Source organism: Lycium ferocissimum, unplaced genomic scaffold (genome assembly GCF_029784015.1).
Source record: "Lycium ferocissimum isolate CSIRO_LF1 unplaced genomic scaffold, AGI_CSIRO_Lferr_CH_V1 ctg5597, whole genome shotgun sequence".
NCBI classification, from domain to species: domain Eukaryota; kingdom Viridiplantae; phylum Streptophyta; class Magnoliopsida; order Solanales; family Solanaceae; genus Lycium; species Lycium ferocissimum.
In genome coordinates this window covers 9,434-28,546 of record NW_026726039.1, presented here as the reverse complement: position 1 = coordinate 28,546, position 19,113 = coordinate 9,434, and the positions used below count along the sequence as shown (strand labels likewise).

The following is a 19,113-nucleotide window of genomic DNA, read 5'->3' as shown; positions in this document are numbered from 1 at the left end:
TCTATTTTATAATTAGAAACAATTTAACTTTAAAATTCCCCTTTTATCTTTAATGAATGATTTAGGAGCAACACAAATATCTAAGAGTTATTTTAGACCACAAAATTTAAAAGTTTTTCTTATTTATTTAAATTTTTAATAATGAACAAAAACACAAATATTCAAGTTATTTTAGACCACAAAATTTAAAAGTTTTTCTTATTGAGATAGAGAAGTAAATATCGATCGATGATGTCATCATTAAACAGACCAACGACGCAGGGTGACGTCATTATTCTAGAATAGATGAAACCCAATTATTCCCCTGGCTTCTCTCTCTCTCTATATAATAATATTGGTGTGAAGCCTTTGCTAAATCACAACTCTAAGAATCTCCTCCACAGATAAAATAATAGTCCATTCCACTAACATGACCTCCAACATGGAATGCATGAGTGACAAAACTGCAAGTTCCCATTACTCTTCTCCTGTGGTTGTATCTCCTTGCGCAGCTTGCAAGATCCTCCGTCGGAGATGTGTGGATAAATGTGTGCTGGCACCATACTTTCCACCCACCGAACCTCTTAAGTTCACTATTGCTCATAGAGTCTTTGGAGCTAGCAACATCATCAAAATGCTCCAGGTATATTGAATATGATCATCTTTTTTCTAATTTTCTCTTTACTTGATAATAATCAAGGGTTTCATATATGTTTACACATGGTGGAGGAGTCAGGATTTCCGTCGAGGGGATTCAAAATATAAAAAAATAAACATACGAAGAACCCTAAGGGGGTTCAACATCTACTATATATACATAAAAAAATAATTTTAACCTTTTTTAAAAACGATTTTTTTTTTAAAATCGAGAGTTCGGATGAACCCCCTCGGCTCTATGTGGCTCCACCATTGGTTACACAGATGATGGGTGTGTTTGGTATGTAGGAAGAATAAAATATTTTTTTAGAAATAAGTGAGTTTCTTACTAATTATTTTCTAGTGTTTGGAATTTTGGCAAGTTAAAAAAAAAAAAAAATGCCAAAAGCTTTTATATGTTATCTAACAAAACACTATGAGGGCGAGATGGAGTGGGGTGTAGGGTTTGGAGGCAGGGGCGGAGTTACAAGCCCGGATATGGACTCGGCCGTACCCAGTAGCTTTTACTCCAATATTTGTATATTTGTGTTAAGAAATTCATTAATATGTGTAAATATTAAATTAAGAACCCAGTTATTACCACTTGAAGTCGTCGTTCTAAAATCTACAACCCATAAAGTTAAATTCCTGGCTTCGTCTATGGTTGGGGGTGGGCGGGTGGTGGGATGGTCAAGGAATGGAGGTTGGGGGCGTTGGATGGGTGAGGAGGAGACAGTGAATTTGAAAAGTTACTTATGAAACTTATTTTCATTGGTCCCTTCTGCGAGATTGCTTAAAAGGATGTGTTTGGTATTTTATCAAGAAAATCGTCATTTCTTTCGTACTTTTCTCATATGTGGGTGAATGTTATTCTCATGGTTATTTTACCTTTTAAATCATATTACTTGCTTCAATAAATTTTAAAAATTATTATTTATTATAGAACTAAATAATTTCATCATTACTCTCCATTTTACTAATTATTTTTCCTTATCTGTCCCAAATATTTCTGTTTCAAAAGTAATTTTTAGTCTGTCTCGAAACGAATAAGTATCATACTTTCTTATTTAAAAATAATTTAACTTTAAATGTCTATGACTATTATGGATCACAATTTTAAAAAATGTTTTTTCTTTCAATTAATTCAATTAATAATTGGAGATTATTCTTCTGAAAAACTTTTACAAAATTTCATAATCAGTTATTTTAGTAGTACTGTGCCAAATAGGTTTCAAATGATTTTTTTGTCCTTTTTCAATATTTTCTTTTCTTTGACTCGCACCCTAGTCCCTTTTCTTGGAATAAAATATATAAAAAGGAAACAAAGGTGTCGTGCGACTCCTTTAAGTCGGAAGTCTTTTCCACATTCCACACTTCAGCTTTTATTTTCCATGATTTAAAGCTATTTGCACCGAGTAAAGTCTATACTTTTCATTTTAAAGTATAATTATCATAACTAAAGCCTCCATTGTGTCCCCGAAATAAAGAGAATCACACGCACGAATAGTTATCATTGCTCAAGGCTCATTACAATATAATCGCATGAATCTGCACATATATATGTATAGATTCATGTCATTGAATTGTGAGAAACATTTCCCTTTTAAAAAAATTCTCTCCCTCTCAATTTATGTGAAGATGTTTAACTGGACACGGAGTTTAAGAATATGAACGGAAGATGTTTGGAACTTGTGGTTCAAAATAAATCATAGATATTTGTGTGGCTATAAATAATAAATAATGTTCCATTAAGGATAAAATGGAAAGTTTAAAATTAAATTATTGCTAAATAATAGAGAAAAATATCATTTTTTTTTTATTGACTAAAAAAAAGAATGTCACATAAATTTGGTCGGAGAAAATATATCAACCTAGAATTTATTGTCCAACACTTTTGAGTGGATATTGATCTCTTCATATCTTCATCATAAGATCATAAAAAATTTCTAAGAAAATGCACGAGCCCTAATATTTACAGGAACTCCCGGAGGATCAAAGAGCAGATGCAGTTAATAGCATGGTATACGAGGCAAATGCAAGGATCAGAGATCCAGTATACGGTTGTGCCGGTGCAATTTGCCGGCTGCAGAAGCAAATATGTGAGCTTCAAGCAGACCTTGCCAAGGCTCAAGTAGAGATTTTAAATGTGCAGACCCAAAAGGCCAATTTGGTGGCATTAATTTGCATGGAAATGACACAAAATCAAGAAAACAACAGCAGTACTGTGTCTCCTGATCATCAACAAGCTTATGGAAATTCCACCACTTTTTTGGAAAACAGCAATGTATATGCAGCTTGGGAACCACTTTGAACATGATGATAAAAAAAGTTGGAATACTTCTATAGAATTAGTTTACAATAATTCCCCTGAGAATGGGGGTCGAAAAATGCAATGACATGGTTTGAAAAAAGCAGTATTCGAAAAAATCGAATATATATTTTGAGATTGTCTACTATCTTCTTAAAAATTTGAAGAAAGCAGAGTAATCTGATATTCTTGCAAATACCAAAATAATGCATGCAATTTTTTTTTTGTTTTTTTTTTTTGATAGTATAAGTGAACTATTATCATAACCAACAAAAGAACAATACAACTACAAGAGAATCAACAACATGGGAAGGGTGTTAAGCTCTTATGCCTCCCAGTTGAAACAAAACCTGTATATCAGTAATAAAGCAAGTGCAAACTATGTAGAAAGTAAAACCAGCCTAACTTCTGGATCAGATGCGTACAACTATATGCTCTTTTTGTACAACTTAGCCTAATATTTCCTTAACCTCCTCCTGAATTTGAGATGTCACCAGTTCTGGCTGCACAACCAACTCTCTAAACTGCTTTCAATTCATTGCCCTCCAGGTGTGATGGATCATTGTACCCCATATTGATATCGCAAGTTCCTTCTAAAACTGCTTCCATTGCCTTCGCTTGAACTATCAGAATCTGCTGTGTAGTCAAACTTAGGAAGGATATTCCTAACCTTCTGAGTGCCTGCTTAACTTCTGTAGTCCATTCACAATCTGCAAACAAATGCTTCAGAGTCCCCACCTGACCAGCATCATAGAGTCCACATTTATCATCATTAGTGGGTATATACATCCTTTATAAGCTTGCCTTAGTGAGAAGCTTGTCCTGGTTGACCAACCAAACTATAAACCTGTGTATAGAAATCATAGAAGATTTCCAAATCAAGTCTGCTTCCTGCAATCTCTATTGTCTTCCTAGCATATTGTTATAACTTCTTGAAACTGGATATAATCCATTACCAGTCAGCATGTAGACATCATTCCTACGCCATTCTGACATAGCTGCCTTGAGTGAATTGAGTTTTTTCCAGTCCAGCTGCAGTCTGTTGGTGGCTCAATATATCTGTGCTTCCTTACATAAAGATTTCATGGACCCATTTGACCCACTGAAGGTCCTTCTCAACAAACTGCCATATAAGTTTGCCTACTGAAGCAACATTCCACTGCTTACAATTCTCGATATTCAGACCCCCAAACTTCTTTGGCTTTCACACTTTTTCCCAGGAAATCAATGCAACCATCCTTTTCTCGTGAGAACTTCACCACAGATAGTCTCTGTGAAAAATTAAAGTTAATTTTTTGGAAGAATAAATATCATAGATATTTAGAAGAGTTTCTAGAAAGTTGTATTGTAATATCTTTGAAATTTATACTTAGGAAACGACTAGAAACTCTAGACACTTAGATATTTGTGGAGTATAGAATTATCTTGATCCTAGAATAATATCTAGATGCTCTAGAGTAGTGTTAAAAGATAAGGCTAACTAGATATTTTATAGATGTATCTAGATAATTCTATCTAGAACATTTGTAATCTAGCCAAGTTAATTAACCCAATACAAGTCATTCAAAGCTAATTCAAGAAGCCTTTCTTCCATAACCAAGTCCTCTTTTTAAGCTTTCTCTTCTTTAGTTGAATCTTCCGATCTTAGTTAACGATCTTGGGCTAGCAGAAGATTTCCCCGATTTACTTTTCTTCTGCTATATTTCTTTACATGGTATCAGAGTCATAGCCACAAGTTGGCTTCTGGATTTTGTTTCAAGATCGGGTGATGTTCGGCCTAAATTACATATATTTACTCATTGTTTGCCTCACATTTTAATACTTTTAATTGTCTTTTGAGTATTAATTATAATGAGTTGTACTTAATATTATATTTTACTATGTAGAAATAAAGCGGTACAAAGATGAAGAAATTTGGAGCAAAATTGAATAAATTGCAGAAGAAAAAGGAAAGAAGAGAAAGGATCAAAATGGAGGGAGACAAGACTTAGTGGCCAAATGATTAGGCAATAATGACTAATGATTGGATGACACAAAAGAGATGTTAAATAAATCAATTTGAAAGCAAGCAAAAGTTTTGTTGGATATTGGGCAGTGGGTTGCCCATGTGGACTGACCCGACCCATCTAGAGGAGATAAAGATGAGGGAAGTTAATAGGGCAGTTATTTTCCTGTAAAATATAAAACTGCTGCTTATTAATATAGAAAATAGGCTTGGGGAACTATTGACAGAAGTTCACGTTAACTTCTCTATAGAAAAACTTCCTCTTTACAGAAATTCTTTTTTCTTATTCAATGGAGACATTGATATCTAAGATTCTCCCAACAAACACATGAAGAGAAAAGACATTTAGTTTGTGGATTAAACTTCATTTCCTAGTGAATCGAAGTTCGACTTGGGGTAACTTTTTCGGTGGTGAGTTCAATGATTCTTCTGGTGCGTTGTTAACAGGTACACGATTGTTCTTGCCCCACGATTTTATCTAACATTGGTATCAAGAGCCTTTGTTGTGTGGTCATTGTTTTGAATACACATATGAATTATGTGCGCTTTCGAAATTACTTTAAATGTTCCCGGTAAGCGAATTTCTTTCTTAAAAAATGTGGTTTGAAAGAGAAAAGAACTTTCATAGCAGTTTGATTTTGTTTCTTCAGTGTTATGTGGAAAAAAAATCAGTGTGGAAGTGTCCGTATTTACTATATGCCGCAAATTTGTGTCATCAAGGTGATGAGATGAAAACAGTTTAAAAGTTTAACCTAATCACTAGTAAGTAATGGCAGTAGTGGTGCTGCTTGAGGACTTCTTCTAGTTTGTGATGATTTCTCTTTCTTATAATCTTGTCCAAGTAGCAGTTTTGCCAAAGTTAATGTTTCACATAAATTTCTTTTAAACCTTATGGGTTAGAATTTACTAGTTACATATTTCAATTAGAAGACAAGTTTGATTCTTTATAAAAGGAGAATTGATGTCATATTAGAAAGAAAAAAAAATAGAAAAGAGATAATATGGGGATTGGAAATTCCCACGTGAATCATTTTTGAAGGAAACTCTTGAGTTGGTTTCCACCTATTCTTTTTTCTTTGTTTTTGTGATGATTCTGACTTGGTCCAACACATAGACTATTATAAAGTCATTCACTTTTCCTTATAGTTTATGCATCAAATCTCAGTGATATTAATTCAGTGAAGAACAAGAGTAAGCCACTGCAGGCATGGTTGCATATCTTGTTATTAAATTGTTTTATTTTGTCATTTGATTGTGTGCCTCAGATATTTTTTTTCTCTGTTGATGTGTGAATCAATTTTGACAACAAAGACTATATTGGTGTGGTCGTTCTCTGCCATGTCCTGATCAATTTATGGTTTCTTTAAGTAAAGAAATTAAGTCAGGTCTTAGACACTCTTTTATTGATAAATTAGTTGTCTGAAAGGGTGGAATATTAATAAATAGCATATGCCCTTTAAGATTAATTTTTTCTTCTATGAGTAACTGTGACTATGTTATCACATTGAATGGTTATGAAGACCAATCTAGTTATTCCTTATTCTCCGAAATTGTTGGACGGGAACAAGTTCGAATTACTCTAAGTGGGAGTAGTACTGAAAGTCGAGCAAAGGGATAACGTAGAAGAGTATGTCGTCAGAGGACTATTATCAGTAATGATTTCGATTCTGAACCCGTTGGGCTTAAAGTTCTGAGGGTGGTACAAAGAATCATTAGAGGTGAATAGCTGGTGAAGGAAAGTGAGAAGAAAATACGTGGTTCTAAGAATTTGAAAATGGCCTCTATGAATTATGGTAAATTGAAGTTTGGGTCATTTTGTCCATATTGAGGGATTCTCTCCTAGAGTATTGGGGGCAAAAGATTGGATAATATTTATCATGAGTATGGTCCAAATTAGTCTTATTTGGTATATACTCTTGCACTTGAAGCCAAGTGGGAGGAGAAAAGGACATAGAAGCTTAAATTGAAATCTTTGCTTCTAATGACATGTCAATTGCCTCACTTTAGAACCCTTCTCCTAAAGGCAAGCTCGCTAAGACTTTGGCTGAAAGAGTTATAAACTATTTTTTTAAAATGAATGTGTTGTTTATCTCTTCTGTTATAATTTCTACTCTTTACTATGTACAACAGAATATTGTAAGAGGTTACGACTTTAAGAATCTGTGTGATTCTAGTCAAGAAAGTAATTTGATACATACTAAGAAATGATTTTCATTTTTGATTAATCATTTGGATAGTAGGTGATGATTGGAAATTAAATGACCTTTCGATTCTACACTAAATGTGAAGTCAGTATGGGAATTGATTTTCTTGAGCGTGTATATGACATGCATAATTGATGAGTCTTACTTGCATAATTGTTTCTTATATGTCTTAAAAAGGTATAATTGTTGATCTGAATAAGGGTGATAACTAGAACGGCAAAAATCATGATACATGAAGCTGTAAGATATGGTTTGTATTGAAAAAGCAAGATACTATAAAGAGTATAAACTTTGTGATGTGTTACCCAAAGAAGGGTAACACTACCTAGCATAGGATAGATCTTGTCATTTACAATGAGTAGAAGAAGAAAGACTTCACTACCTGTGAAATTATTGTAAGTTAAGCTGTCAATAATCTCATCTATGATGTGAATAAATTTTACTGCTCATGCCATATAGGCACACTTATGAGATATATATGGCAATACCATTTTGACTTGCCTCAGACAGTTGACAATTAAATTTGGCACGTAGATGAAGTGAATTTCTCATCGTGTCAAGTAACATCAAAAGGGTGATGTTTGAAATGAATGCTTAACTTAAAAGTGTTATTCATGTTCTATTGGATGAGCAGTAAGGTCAGGCAGTGATCCGGTCTCTTTCCATAATTAAGAATTTAAAGGTTAACTTGACCCACAATGATAGCATCAAAACATTTGTCGATGTTGCCTATCATGTTGAGCTTGAAGATGATTAGCTAGGTGCTACGAAACCAATACCTAGTGCTTATGTGGAAAATCAAGTGGTATTAAACTTTTCAAGCTTCAAGCATAAGAAATTTAGTAAAGGGTCAAGAAGACCGGAGGTGGATCCTCCATGGAAAGAAACCTAATGAATTCCAACAAGGAAAAGTGGCATTACAAGAAGAAAGATTAAAAAAGTGAAGTGCCAGAATGTTTGTTCTTCTTGTATTAGATTTCTCTTCAACAATAATGTTGTGAAAATTACTCTAAAAAATGTTTTCTATGGTTCTAGACACCTTTATGATGGTTTTTTAGTGTAAATGTAATCCTTTCACTTTATAACTATTATGTGGACTAATATATTATGACATGTTCTTCGAGTAATAAAGATGTTGTTGTTTTTACATGGCATTTATTACAAGCATTTTGATCACATTGGGCAAAATAAAATGAATTGGTTGACTAAGGAAGGACACTTGGGTTTTTCTCCAAAATAGACATGCCAACTTGAGAACATTATCTTGTCGGAAAGATTACATATAAACCATATGGGAAGGATAGGATAGCTGACTTCTTATTGCAATTAATCCATTCAGATGTCTTTAATTCAATAAATGAAGGCTAGGTCTGCCGTGTTTCTTTTTATTACATTTGTCGATGATTTCACGCAACTTGATTATGTTTATTTGATTTCTCAAAAAATTTGAAGCACTTGAATACTTTAGAAGATATATGAATGAAGTTGAGAATCAATTAGAAGATGTGAATATCGATAAAGACAATTTGATGAATTATGTAATGAAAAGGGCAGTTCCAGATAATTAATTATTCCTTACACAACTCAATAAGATGGTGTAAAAAGAAAGAAGGAATAGTACACCATTGGACATGACAAGGTCCATGATGGCACAGACAAATTTACCTTTCTCCTTTTGGAGAGATGCGTTATTGACTGCAGCCTACATATTGAAGAAAATGCCTTCTAAATCAGTTATTCCACTCCTTATGAGCTATGGACTTGTCGAAACCAAACTTGAATGATGTATCTTTATATGTAAACGATTATTTTAACAAGTTTGGTAAACTAGATCCAAAAGGCAAGAAATATATCTTTATAAGATACTCAAAACGCTCTAAATGGTATGTGTTCATTGGTGAATTGGATAATGGAAGTGGTACTGAAATTGAATCACGAGACGTCACATTTGTGGAAAATAATTTTCCAAAGAAGGGCAAAGTAAAGGAAGGAGTGCCTCTTTATGAAATGTTGAATTCAGATAGTCAGCTAATGTCTTCTGACACATTTGATAATCAAATTGATCAAGATCTTATTTAATCCGAGTGGGAGTGAGAGTTCTCAATCCCAAAATCTTTTTGATTAATTTGAATTTCAGCTATGTAAGAGTACCAGAAAAGGATACCTAAACAATCTTATGGGATTGAAGATTACGTTTTCTTGGTATTTACGGATCGATGAGGCTAATTCTCGTGACCGAGGCTTTAAAGAGTCCCGAAAAGATGAGTGGATGAAAGCAATGCAAGAAGTATTAAAGTCCATGAGAAAGTATTAAAGACCATGAGAACCAACAAAGTCTGGGATCTGGTTGACCTTCCTCCCTGCGTAGAGCTATTGGGAACAAATGGGTTCTCAAAGTTAAACACAAAATAGACGGTCAATAGAAAGATGCAAAGCACGGTTGGTGGCAAAAAGTTTTACTAAAGAAGCTCCAATAAACTATGAGGAAACATTTTCACCAGTTGTGAAGTTTACCTCAATTCTCTTACTTTTGGCTATCGTTGCACGTTTGGATCTAGAGTTACACCAAATTAACGTGAAGACAGCCTTTCTTAATGGAGAACTAAACAAGGAAATTTACATGGAACAACCTGTAGGCTTCGTCGTTAAAGGCCAAAAAAAGAAAGTCTGCAAATTAAAAAGATCTATTTATATCCTGAAGCAGTCTTCAAGGCAAAGGGTATTTGAGATTTCACAAAGAGGTGATATCATATGATTTCACCATGATCGATGAAGACCATTGCATCTATGTGAGGAAGTCCAATGGTAAAATCCAAAGAGATCATTACAAGAAGTTTTTGAGTCTATCTTAAGAAACTTATGTAAAGAAAATTTTGTAACGCTTCCGAATGAATAGTTGCAAACCTATGGATATTCCTATACCACGAGGTGAGACTTTAAGCTTTGAAATGTGTCCAGAGACTGAAAAATAAAAAGAAGACATGTCTCAAGTTTCATATTCTAGTGTTGTCAGGAGCTTGATGTAAGCTATGATCTGTACTCGTCCAGACATTTGTTATGCTGTAGGTCTAGCTAGCGGGTATCAGTCTACTCCTGGAAGAGATCATTGAAAAGCTGTGAAGAGGATCTTTCGATACCTGAAAGGAACTGTTGATTATTCACAATGTTATAATGAAAACGATTTACACTTGAAAGGGTATATAGATGCTGATTTGGGTGGTGACCGGAACGATAGAAAATCGACATCCGGTTATGCTTTCGTACTTAATGGTGATTCTATTTCATAGAAAAGTAAGAAAAAAACTTGCATAGAAACAAACTTGTACGGCTCTTTCAACTATGGAAGCTGAGTTCGCGGCTTGTGCATCTGTGGCACAAGAAATTGTTTGGTTAAGGATTCTTTGAGCATTTTCATATTGCAAAGAATTCTCAGAATTCAATAATTTTATATTGTGATAGTCAAGAGGCTGTTGCATATACAAAGGATCCTAAGTATCACAGCAAAACCAAACAAATTGATTTCAAGCACATATAACTTCGTGAGACATCATGACAAGTGGAGAAATAACATTACAATACATACCTACGCAAATATGATAGTTGATCCTCTTACAAAATCAATATCTAGAGACATGTTTAAGACACATGTTGTGGCTCTAGGTTTGTGAAGGATATGTTAATATTTATGTATTGTAAAATATACACTTTGATGAAATTATAATTGAGATTATGTTGATATTATATATGCATGTGATGATATCCTAGTGAAGGATATAAATGTGTTGAACAAGTCACGAGATTGGCTCTCTCACACGAGCAATCGCCTCTTATGTTGAGGAACATGAAGAGATGAATTCCACCACCATGTTATGACTTGTTTGTAAGCAAGATATGAGTTTCTTTAAGAAGACGAATTTGAGGATCATTGAAGAGAAAAACTCGGGTTAAACATCTGGAGGTGTCTAGACCAAGATCTGTACGGTGTTGAATGAATAAAAGAATGAGACACACGCGCCAATATAAGGTGAGAACACCGTAGCACGTGTTTCATACCACGTGTGCTTAGCGACCAATGGGTTAATGGAGAATGGATCCCTGCTTCTTCATTGTGTGAGACCCAGAAAGTAATATTGACTTTCGATTGGAATACCCTTTGACCTTTTACTGTTTCTTGAAGTACAGATTAGTGTTGCTACTTTAGCATGTCACTAATAGCTATGAGTGATTCGGTAATGCAGTGCATGTCTAGGAAAGCAGTTGATCTGGGATGGATAGTTTCGAGTAGAAAGGGAAGACAACTAAGATTAAAAATTTAACTTGTATTCACAGGTCGACCATTACATTTACCATAAGGGTAACAAGTGTAATTGTGAATAAAGTTATACATGAACTCGAGTTTTCCTCTTTCGAGGATGAGGGATCAGATAACTAGCTACTAGAGTAGCGAGTGGAGTCTTGGGTATTGCGAGTAATAAGATCCTCATGTTAGTAGTGAATTCTTTCCGCATGTGATTGAATTTATACATAGAGCTTTTGTAAAACCTTAATAGGTATAGCTCTTGATGCTCGCAGGTCGCACGAACTATTTGTCGATATGAATTATGTGTGTTATTAACATGGTACTAATTTGAGTCTAGTCCACCATGTGCGAGGTGGGAGATGTTGGATATTGGGTAGTGGGTCGCCCATGTGGACTGAATCGACCCATCTAGAGGAGATAAAGATGGGGGAAATTAATAGGACAGTTATTCTCCTGTAATATAAAGCTACTACTTATTAATATAGAAAATAGGCTTGGGGAACTATTGACAGAAGTTCACGTTAACTTCTTTGTAGGAAAACTTCCTCTTTACAGAAATTCTTTTCTTCTTATTCAATGGAGATATTTATATCTAAGATTGTCCTAACAACCACTCGAAGAGAAAAGACATCTATTTTGTGGATTAAACTTCGTTTCCTAGTGAATTGAAGTTCGACTTGGGGTAACTTTTTCGGTGGTGAGTTCAATGATTCTTCCGCTGCGTTGTTAACAGGTACGCGATTGTTCTCGCCCCACGATTTTATCTAACAAGTTTGAAAGCAAGAAAAAGTAAAAGAAGACGTACCTGGGAGTAATCAGGTGATTAACCTGCATTGCACCCCTGACGCGCACAAAAATAGCCTCTGATTCTAATATTGCCTTGCGGGTTGCACCCGCGATGCGGGTGTGACGCGAGCCCACTAATTTTTCTCGATCCGAGTTGGATTTGATTTTTAAAATCCCATGCCTTTTGGTACCCTATAAATACATATTCTACATGATTTTCACATAACTTTGGATGACTTGAAACACTTAGTTCAGAACTTTGGATCTAGAGAGAGCTTGAAGCCGCTGTAGAGGCCGGAGTTACAGGGTTTTATCTTCTCTTCTCTGTAGTACTCGTTTTTACATTTTTATTCGGATGATTTGTTATTTTTCCTCCATGTCTATGTGGAGCTAAAATCTTTAGTTCTAGTGTTTTGGCTCAAGCATGAAAGTTGACATGTGACTATCATTTGTATCTATTGATTTTCCATCTTTGGGTTGCTTATTTATTCTTGTGCTTAATTGTTTAATTACATGATCACTAGTTAAACACTATCTGTGGTGCGTGAATTGAACTTGAGAAAGGGAATTCACGTACGTAATAAGAATGAATAGAGTTTGTTCGAGCTAATGGTTTCGCTATTGAGGATATAGATATACCCTTTAGCCCTACTTAGTTTAATACAGAGAAATAAATGTGTTCTTGTTACCTCTGGCGACCATAGAGATATAGGCATTATAGTAGTATCTATAGGTTTGTGAGTAGTTCGAAAGAATATCGTAAAGTTATAATTAACCCGTCAACTAGTAACCCATAGTTAGAACGATTTGAAGACTCAACTGGATTGTTAGTGGTCAAAGCCCTAGATCTATTTCTTCTCTGATAAAAATCTGCTCTTTCTTGGTCGAAGTTCATTATTTTCTTTCTTTTATTTTTTGTTAGTTTATAAATATAAATTGGGATTTTATTTCTTGATTAGATAATTAGCATCAGTTTAATTTAGTAAATAGTTAATCCCAAGTCCCTGTGGGTACGATATATGGACTTTAAAATCCTATATTACTTGTACGACCATGTATACTTGCGTGTGCGTTTGGAAGCAATAAGTTTTTTGCACCATTGCCGGGGACTTAGAAATTAATTGTTTATCTAGATTAGACTTTTCTTTTTATCTATTCAAGTTTTTTCTTCTTTTATTTTTATTTTTATTTTTGTTTAATATTTTGGTATTCTTCTTGATATGGCATCTTGGAACGAAAATTTATCTAATGTTGGGTCTTCATGTTTAAATGATTTTTGTGAACTTTGTGGAGGACCCCACTTATGGGAAAATTATTCTAAAATTTGGATCATACGGGATGTGTTGTGTGACTCTTCTAAATTCTATGATTGAAACTTTTGTAAATGGTGTGGTGGTCAGTGGAATGAGTGTCCTAACTGTTGTTCTAGTATCTCAAGTGATATTCACAAATTGGATGTTATAACTGATACTTGGCTATTGGTTCGAGCTCACCGGTTAGAGATGGGAGGATTATCTTGATAAAATTACAAGTGGCATGGCATACTTCATGGAAGAAGAGACAAAGCTCAGACAAGAAATAGACCAATTTGGCTCAAATATTCATGAACTGCAGGCTCAATTAAATAAAAAAGTTCAGGCATTTGATGCCCAACTACCTGTTATCGTGGATAGTGGCCAGCAAGTGGAGCAGATAGAGGAATTCCAACCATTAGATCAGATCTTTGTTGATGATGCCAATGTTGAGGAAGTGTGCAAAAGTGAGGATGTCAAAAATAATGCAGTTTTAGAGTTGGGGCGTATTGGTCCTCATTCTAAACATTTTTCTACATTATGTTTGGTTGGCGACATGGAAATCGAGCCTTCCATTCCGATGAAGAAGTTTATAGATGAGGAACAAGAGCCTTACATCTTGAAATTCGCCACACCAAAAAGAAAAAACGACATTCCTCACTTAAGGGCCAAGAAGTGCAAGATGCGACACCTATTGCTTGGCTCCTTTATTTTCAAACCACCGCCCCAGAAGCGTGACAGAAAATTTGATGCAAAATTGAGGACAGCTATTTTCCTGTAAAATATAAAACTGCTGCTTATTAATATAGAAAATAGGCTTGGGGAACTATTGACAGAAGTTCACGTTAACTTCTTTGTGGGAAAACTTCCTCTTTACAGAAATTCTTTTCTTCTTATTCAATGGAGATATTGATATCTAAGACTCTCCCAACAACCACACGAAAAGAAAAGACATCTAGTTTGTGGATTAAACTTCATTTCCTAGTGAATTGAAGTTCGACTTGGGGTAACTTTTTAAGTGGTGAGTTCAATGATTCTTCTGGTGCGTTGTTAACAGGTACGCGATTGTTCTCGCCCCACGATTTTATCTAACAAGTTTGAAAGCAAGCAAAAGTAAAAGAAGACGTACTTGGGAGCAATATGATTAACCTGCGTTGCACCCCTGACACGCACAAAAATAGCCTCTGATTCTAATATTGCCTTGCGGTCGTGGGTGTGATGCGAGCTCACTAATTTTTCCAGTCCGTGTTGGATTTTATTTTTAAAAGCCCATGCCTTTTGGTACCCTATAAATACATATTCTACATGATTTTTATATAACTTTGGATGACTTGAAACCCTTAGTTCAAAACTTTGGACCTAGAGAGAGCTTGGAGCCAGCGTGCAGGCTGGAGTTATAGGGTTTTATCTTCTCTTCTCTGTAGTACTCATTTTTACGTTTTTATTCGGATGATTTGTTATTTTTCCTCTATGTCTATGTAGAGCTAAATTTTTTAGTTCCAGGGTTTTGGCTCAAGCATGACAGTTGACGTGTGATTATCATTTCTATCTATTGATTTTCCATCTTTGGGTTGCTTATTTATTCTTGTGCTTAATTATTTAGTTACTTGATCACTAGTTAAACACTATCTGTGGTGCATGAATTGAACTTGAGAAGGGGAATTCACGTACGTAATAAGAATGAAAAGAGTTTGTTCGAGCTAATGGTTTTGCTACTAAGGATATAGACATACCCTTTAGCCCTACTTAGTTGAATACGGAGAAATAAATGTGTTCTTGTTACCTCTGACGATCATAGAGATATAGGCATTATAGTAGCACCTACAGGCTAGTGAATAGTTTGAGAGAATATCGTAAAGTTATAATTATCCCGTCAACTAGTAACCCATAGTTAGAATGATTTGAAGACTCAACTGGATTGTTAGTGGTCATAACCTTAGATCTATTTCTTCTCCGATAAAAGTCTGCTCTTTCTTGGTCGAAGTTCATTATTTGCTTTCTTTTATTTTTAGTTAGTTTATAAGTATAAATTGGGATTTTATTTCTTAATTAGATATTAGCATCAGTTTAATTTAATAAATAGTTAATCATAAGTCCCTTTGAGTACGATATCTGGACTTTAAAATCCTATATTTCTTGTACGACCACGTATACTTGCATGTGCATTTGGGAGGAACATCGGGTTAGTGGTAAATTCAACTAGTTTCTCTAAATGGATGAGCGGCAGTGTTAATAGACTGGGGATGGAGTTGTTGAATCAATCCAATTACAAGATATGAAAGACATGTATGGAGTCATACCTTGTGGGTGAGGATTTGTGGGATGTTGTTAATGGTAGTTACACAAGTCCTCCTACCAACGAACTGGAAAATAGCAGTGCATACAAGAAGTGGAAAATGATTAATGCGATGGCGGAATTCATCCTAAAGAGGTCCATCTCGCACAACTTGTTTGATCATATTATAAGGTGCAAATCAGCTCATGAAATTTGGAGGACCCTTGATCATTTGTTCAACAAGAAAGATAACGCCCGGCTTCAAATTTTGGAGAATGAATTGGCGAACATCACTCAAGGTAATCTTTCTATTGCAGAGTACTTTTTGAGGATAAGAATTTATGTTCAGAGATCTCTTTATTAAATCCGTACAAGGCTATCTCTGAAGAACGAATTAGAAGAACTATCATTCGTGGTTTGAAGTCAGAATATATTGCTTTTGTTACATCAATTTAAGGATGGGCTCAACAACCATCGTTGGAGGAGTTTGAGAATTTGTTGTCATCACAGGAGCTACTAGCCAAACAGATGGTTGGTGTATCGATCAAAGAAGGGGAAGGAAATGCTCTTGCAGCTAATAGAAGGAATCTTAAGGGGAAGGAAATGCTCTTGCAGCTAACAGAAGGAATCTTAAAGCAAGGCAAAAGCAAAGTGGCTCAAGAGAGATGGTGTATTCTCAATTTCAAGAGGGTTCAAGCTCGCCAAGACAAAAGGAGGAGTCTTTTAATAATGGTAACAAGACTATTAAATGTTACTAATGTGGTGAAGTAAGACATATAAAAAGATTTTGCCGAGCTAAGGAAAGAAACATGGCTCAAACCGAGAGAGCTCCTGAAGATGAAGAAGACTGGGGAAGGTGCTTCGTAGCTGAGACTCGAGCAGTAGATGCCTTGTCTTCCCTTAATTTCAAAAGAGACTGGATCGTGCATTCAGGATGTGAACGCGTCTCACTGGAGATGAATCTAAATTTTCCAACTTCCGAGAACACAATGATTGTGATAGAATATGATATGGTCCATCACGTGGAGAAGGAAGGCATTGGTGATATCAACAAGAAGTAAGAAGATTTTGAAGACACTCAAACTAGTGACGTGGTAGCTACTACTGAGGTAATCAATGAACCAGATGTTGAAACTGATAATCAAAGTATGGACATGAAGGATATTGGAATAGAACTTGAGCGGGCAGTCTTTGAAACTATATATGACAATGGTGACCATTTCAAAGAAAGCATTGAGGGAGTTGTAGTCGAAGTTGAAGTCTCTAGTCAATTATATGTCATATCAAGGTCAATCAATGGCTCAGAGCGAATAATGAAAGCAGGCGGAGAAGCTAAAGATCAAAAAAGAAGAAAAAGCTGACCTTGAAGGCTTAATTTCAAATCGAAGTGCAGGCGATATGTGTTTTGGAAACTCTAAAACTGCCAAACTGCTTGTTGAGGAACTGGAAAGGAAATCTAGTGGTGGAACCTGGGGTGGTACTGAGGCTTCGCAGGAAATTGATGATTGATACGCTCAAATTACACCTTTAATTAGGGAATATGGTGTGAAAAGGTTACTAAACTCATAGAATGCTTAATTTAGATCTAATGTCTTAATCAGATGATTTTTGTAAAACTTTGGTTGTTTAGGACTAATGGCTAACTAATTACTTTGGAATGTAATTTAGGATACAAGAAACCAAGGTGTGTCTCCTTTAGATAGGGTGTATGATCATGGGTATTGATCTCGATATACTTCTAATGGATAGCTATATGAATGCACTTAACCTCTATGTGAATCTCTACTATTTCCCAATAAATAAAAATTATTTCTTTCTATGATTTTCTCAAATATAAGAAAGTGATATGAAGAACGGTTAACTATGCCAAGTAAATTCTTCTTATTCATAAGTGAATTTATTAAACAAAGTTTAAAGCTTTGAGTTCTTGCTATGTGTTCCTACCAAACCCTAGTTATTTTCCCAAATAAACCCAGGTTTATGGTATTAGCTAATGTTTGCAACCACTAACTATATGATAAAACTGAAGAACACATAAATTCTAACAATCCATGATTCGTATATCACTAACAATCCCCAATCACATAACACCCATCATTGGGTTCGCAACCCTAGTAAGGAAATTTAGCTACTCATAGAAGAAGAAGAACAATTAGAAATAATTGAGATCATAATGCTTACGAATTGATGGCTTGGAATTGAAGAGAGATAAATTGTAATTGTTTGTAATCCCTAAAAGACTTCCAAAACTATGAGTATTTAGTGCTAAAGAAAATAAAAGCTGAAATTTGGTATATTATACTTTACAAGAAACCTAAATCAGGTATTTATAACAGTCTAAGTCGTGCAAAATATGATTGACAAAATTGCCCCTGACGGACTAGTGTACGGACCGTACAATTTATACGGTTCGTAGAATCAGTGAGCAGTTCTCTGTAAAATCTTCTTTAGTAGCCAGATATACGATCCACTTTTACGGACTGTAAATATTATACGGTCCGTATAACTTGTCCGTACAATCTTCTTCCCTTTGAGACTTCGCTGGAACCAATCTACGGTGGGATTTACGGACCGTATATAATATACGACTCGTACTTCTGCCTTGACTTCCTTTTCAGGTCTGAGGCCTTACTGTGATGCATCTACGGTGGTTTTGACGGGCCGTAAATATTATACGGTCCGTATGTTTCTCCGTATAAGTCAGGCTTCAGTTATTTTTCTTTCTTTCAATGTCTTTTTACTCCATTTCCACGACTTGCTCCCGAAATACGTTTAACATCTGCAACATATCACAAACACATCAAAAAGACCAAGACTTGCCCAAAAACAAGTAAAACTTACAGCCAAAGAGCATCGAATGTGCCATAATTTCATGGCATATCAACACCCCCAACTTAAAGTCTTTGCTTGTCCTCAAGCAAGTCGGATAACACAATGACTCAATCTACCACTTAGATATCGCAGAGTAATGATGTCTACATTGGTTTTGACTTTGAACTCCTGGCATGCACATTTTTTTTCCAAGGACCACCCCATTTTTCTGTTTAAACCATATACACAACCCCAGAACGCTATGACTAACAATGAAGCTTCAATGCATGACATTACATTATCGAACATATTATGATGCACACAAAAACGCTACTTTAGGGCGGTCACTTTATTTTGCTCAATTCTCATCCTTATGCCCTCACGTAGACCAAAGAATGTCCCAACACACATATATACAATAAGAATGGGACGAAGACGAAGAGAAGAGAAAACACTCACACTCACAAAGAAATTCATATCTACACATGCAAATACCATAGGTTTGCCCTTATTTTCT

At 35.2% G+C, this 19,113-nt stretch overlaps 1 protein-coding gene across 1 annotated transcript; it reads left to right on the top strand.

Moving 5' to 3' along the window:
- Window positions 1-370: 370 nt before the first annotated feature.
- On the top strand, window positions 371-3,069 carry LOC132044944 (LOB domain-containing protein 1-like). The gene is made up of 2 exons (XM_059435481.1): window positions 371-622; window positions 2,594-3,069. The coding sequence occupies exons 1-2, from the start codon at window positions 410-412 to the stop codon at window positions 2,924-2,926; spliced, it is 546 nt and encodes a 181-aa protein (XP_059291464.1). The 5' UTR covers window positions 371-409; the 3' UTR covers window positions 2,927-3,069.
- Window positions 3,070-19,113: the final 16,044 nt, after the last annotated feature.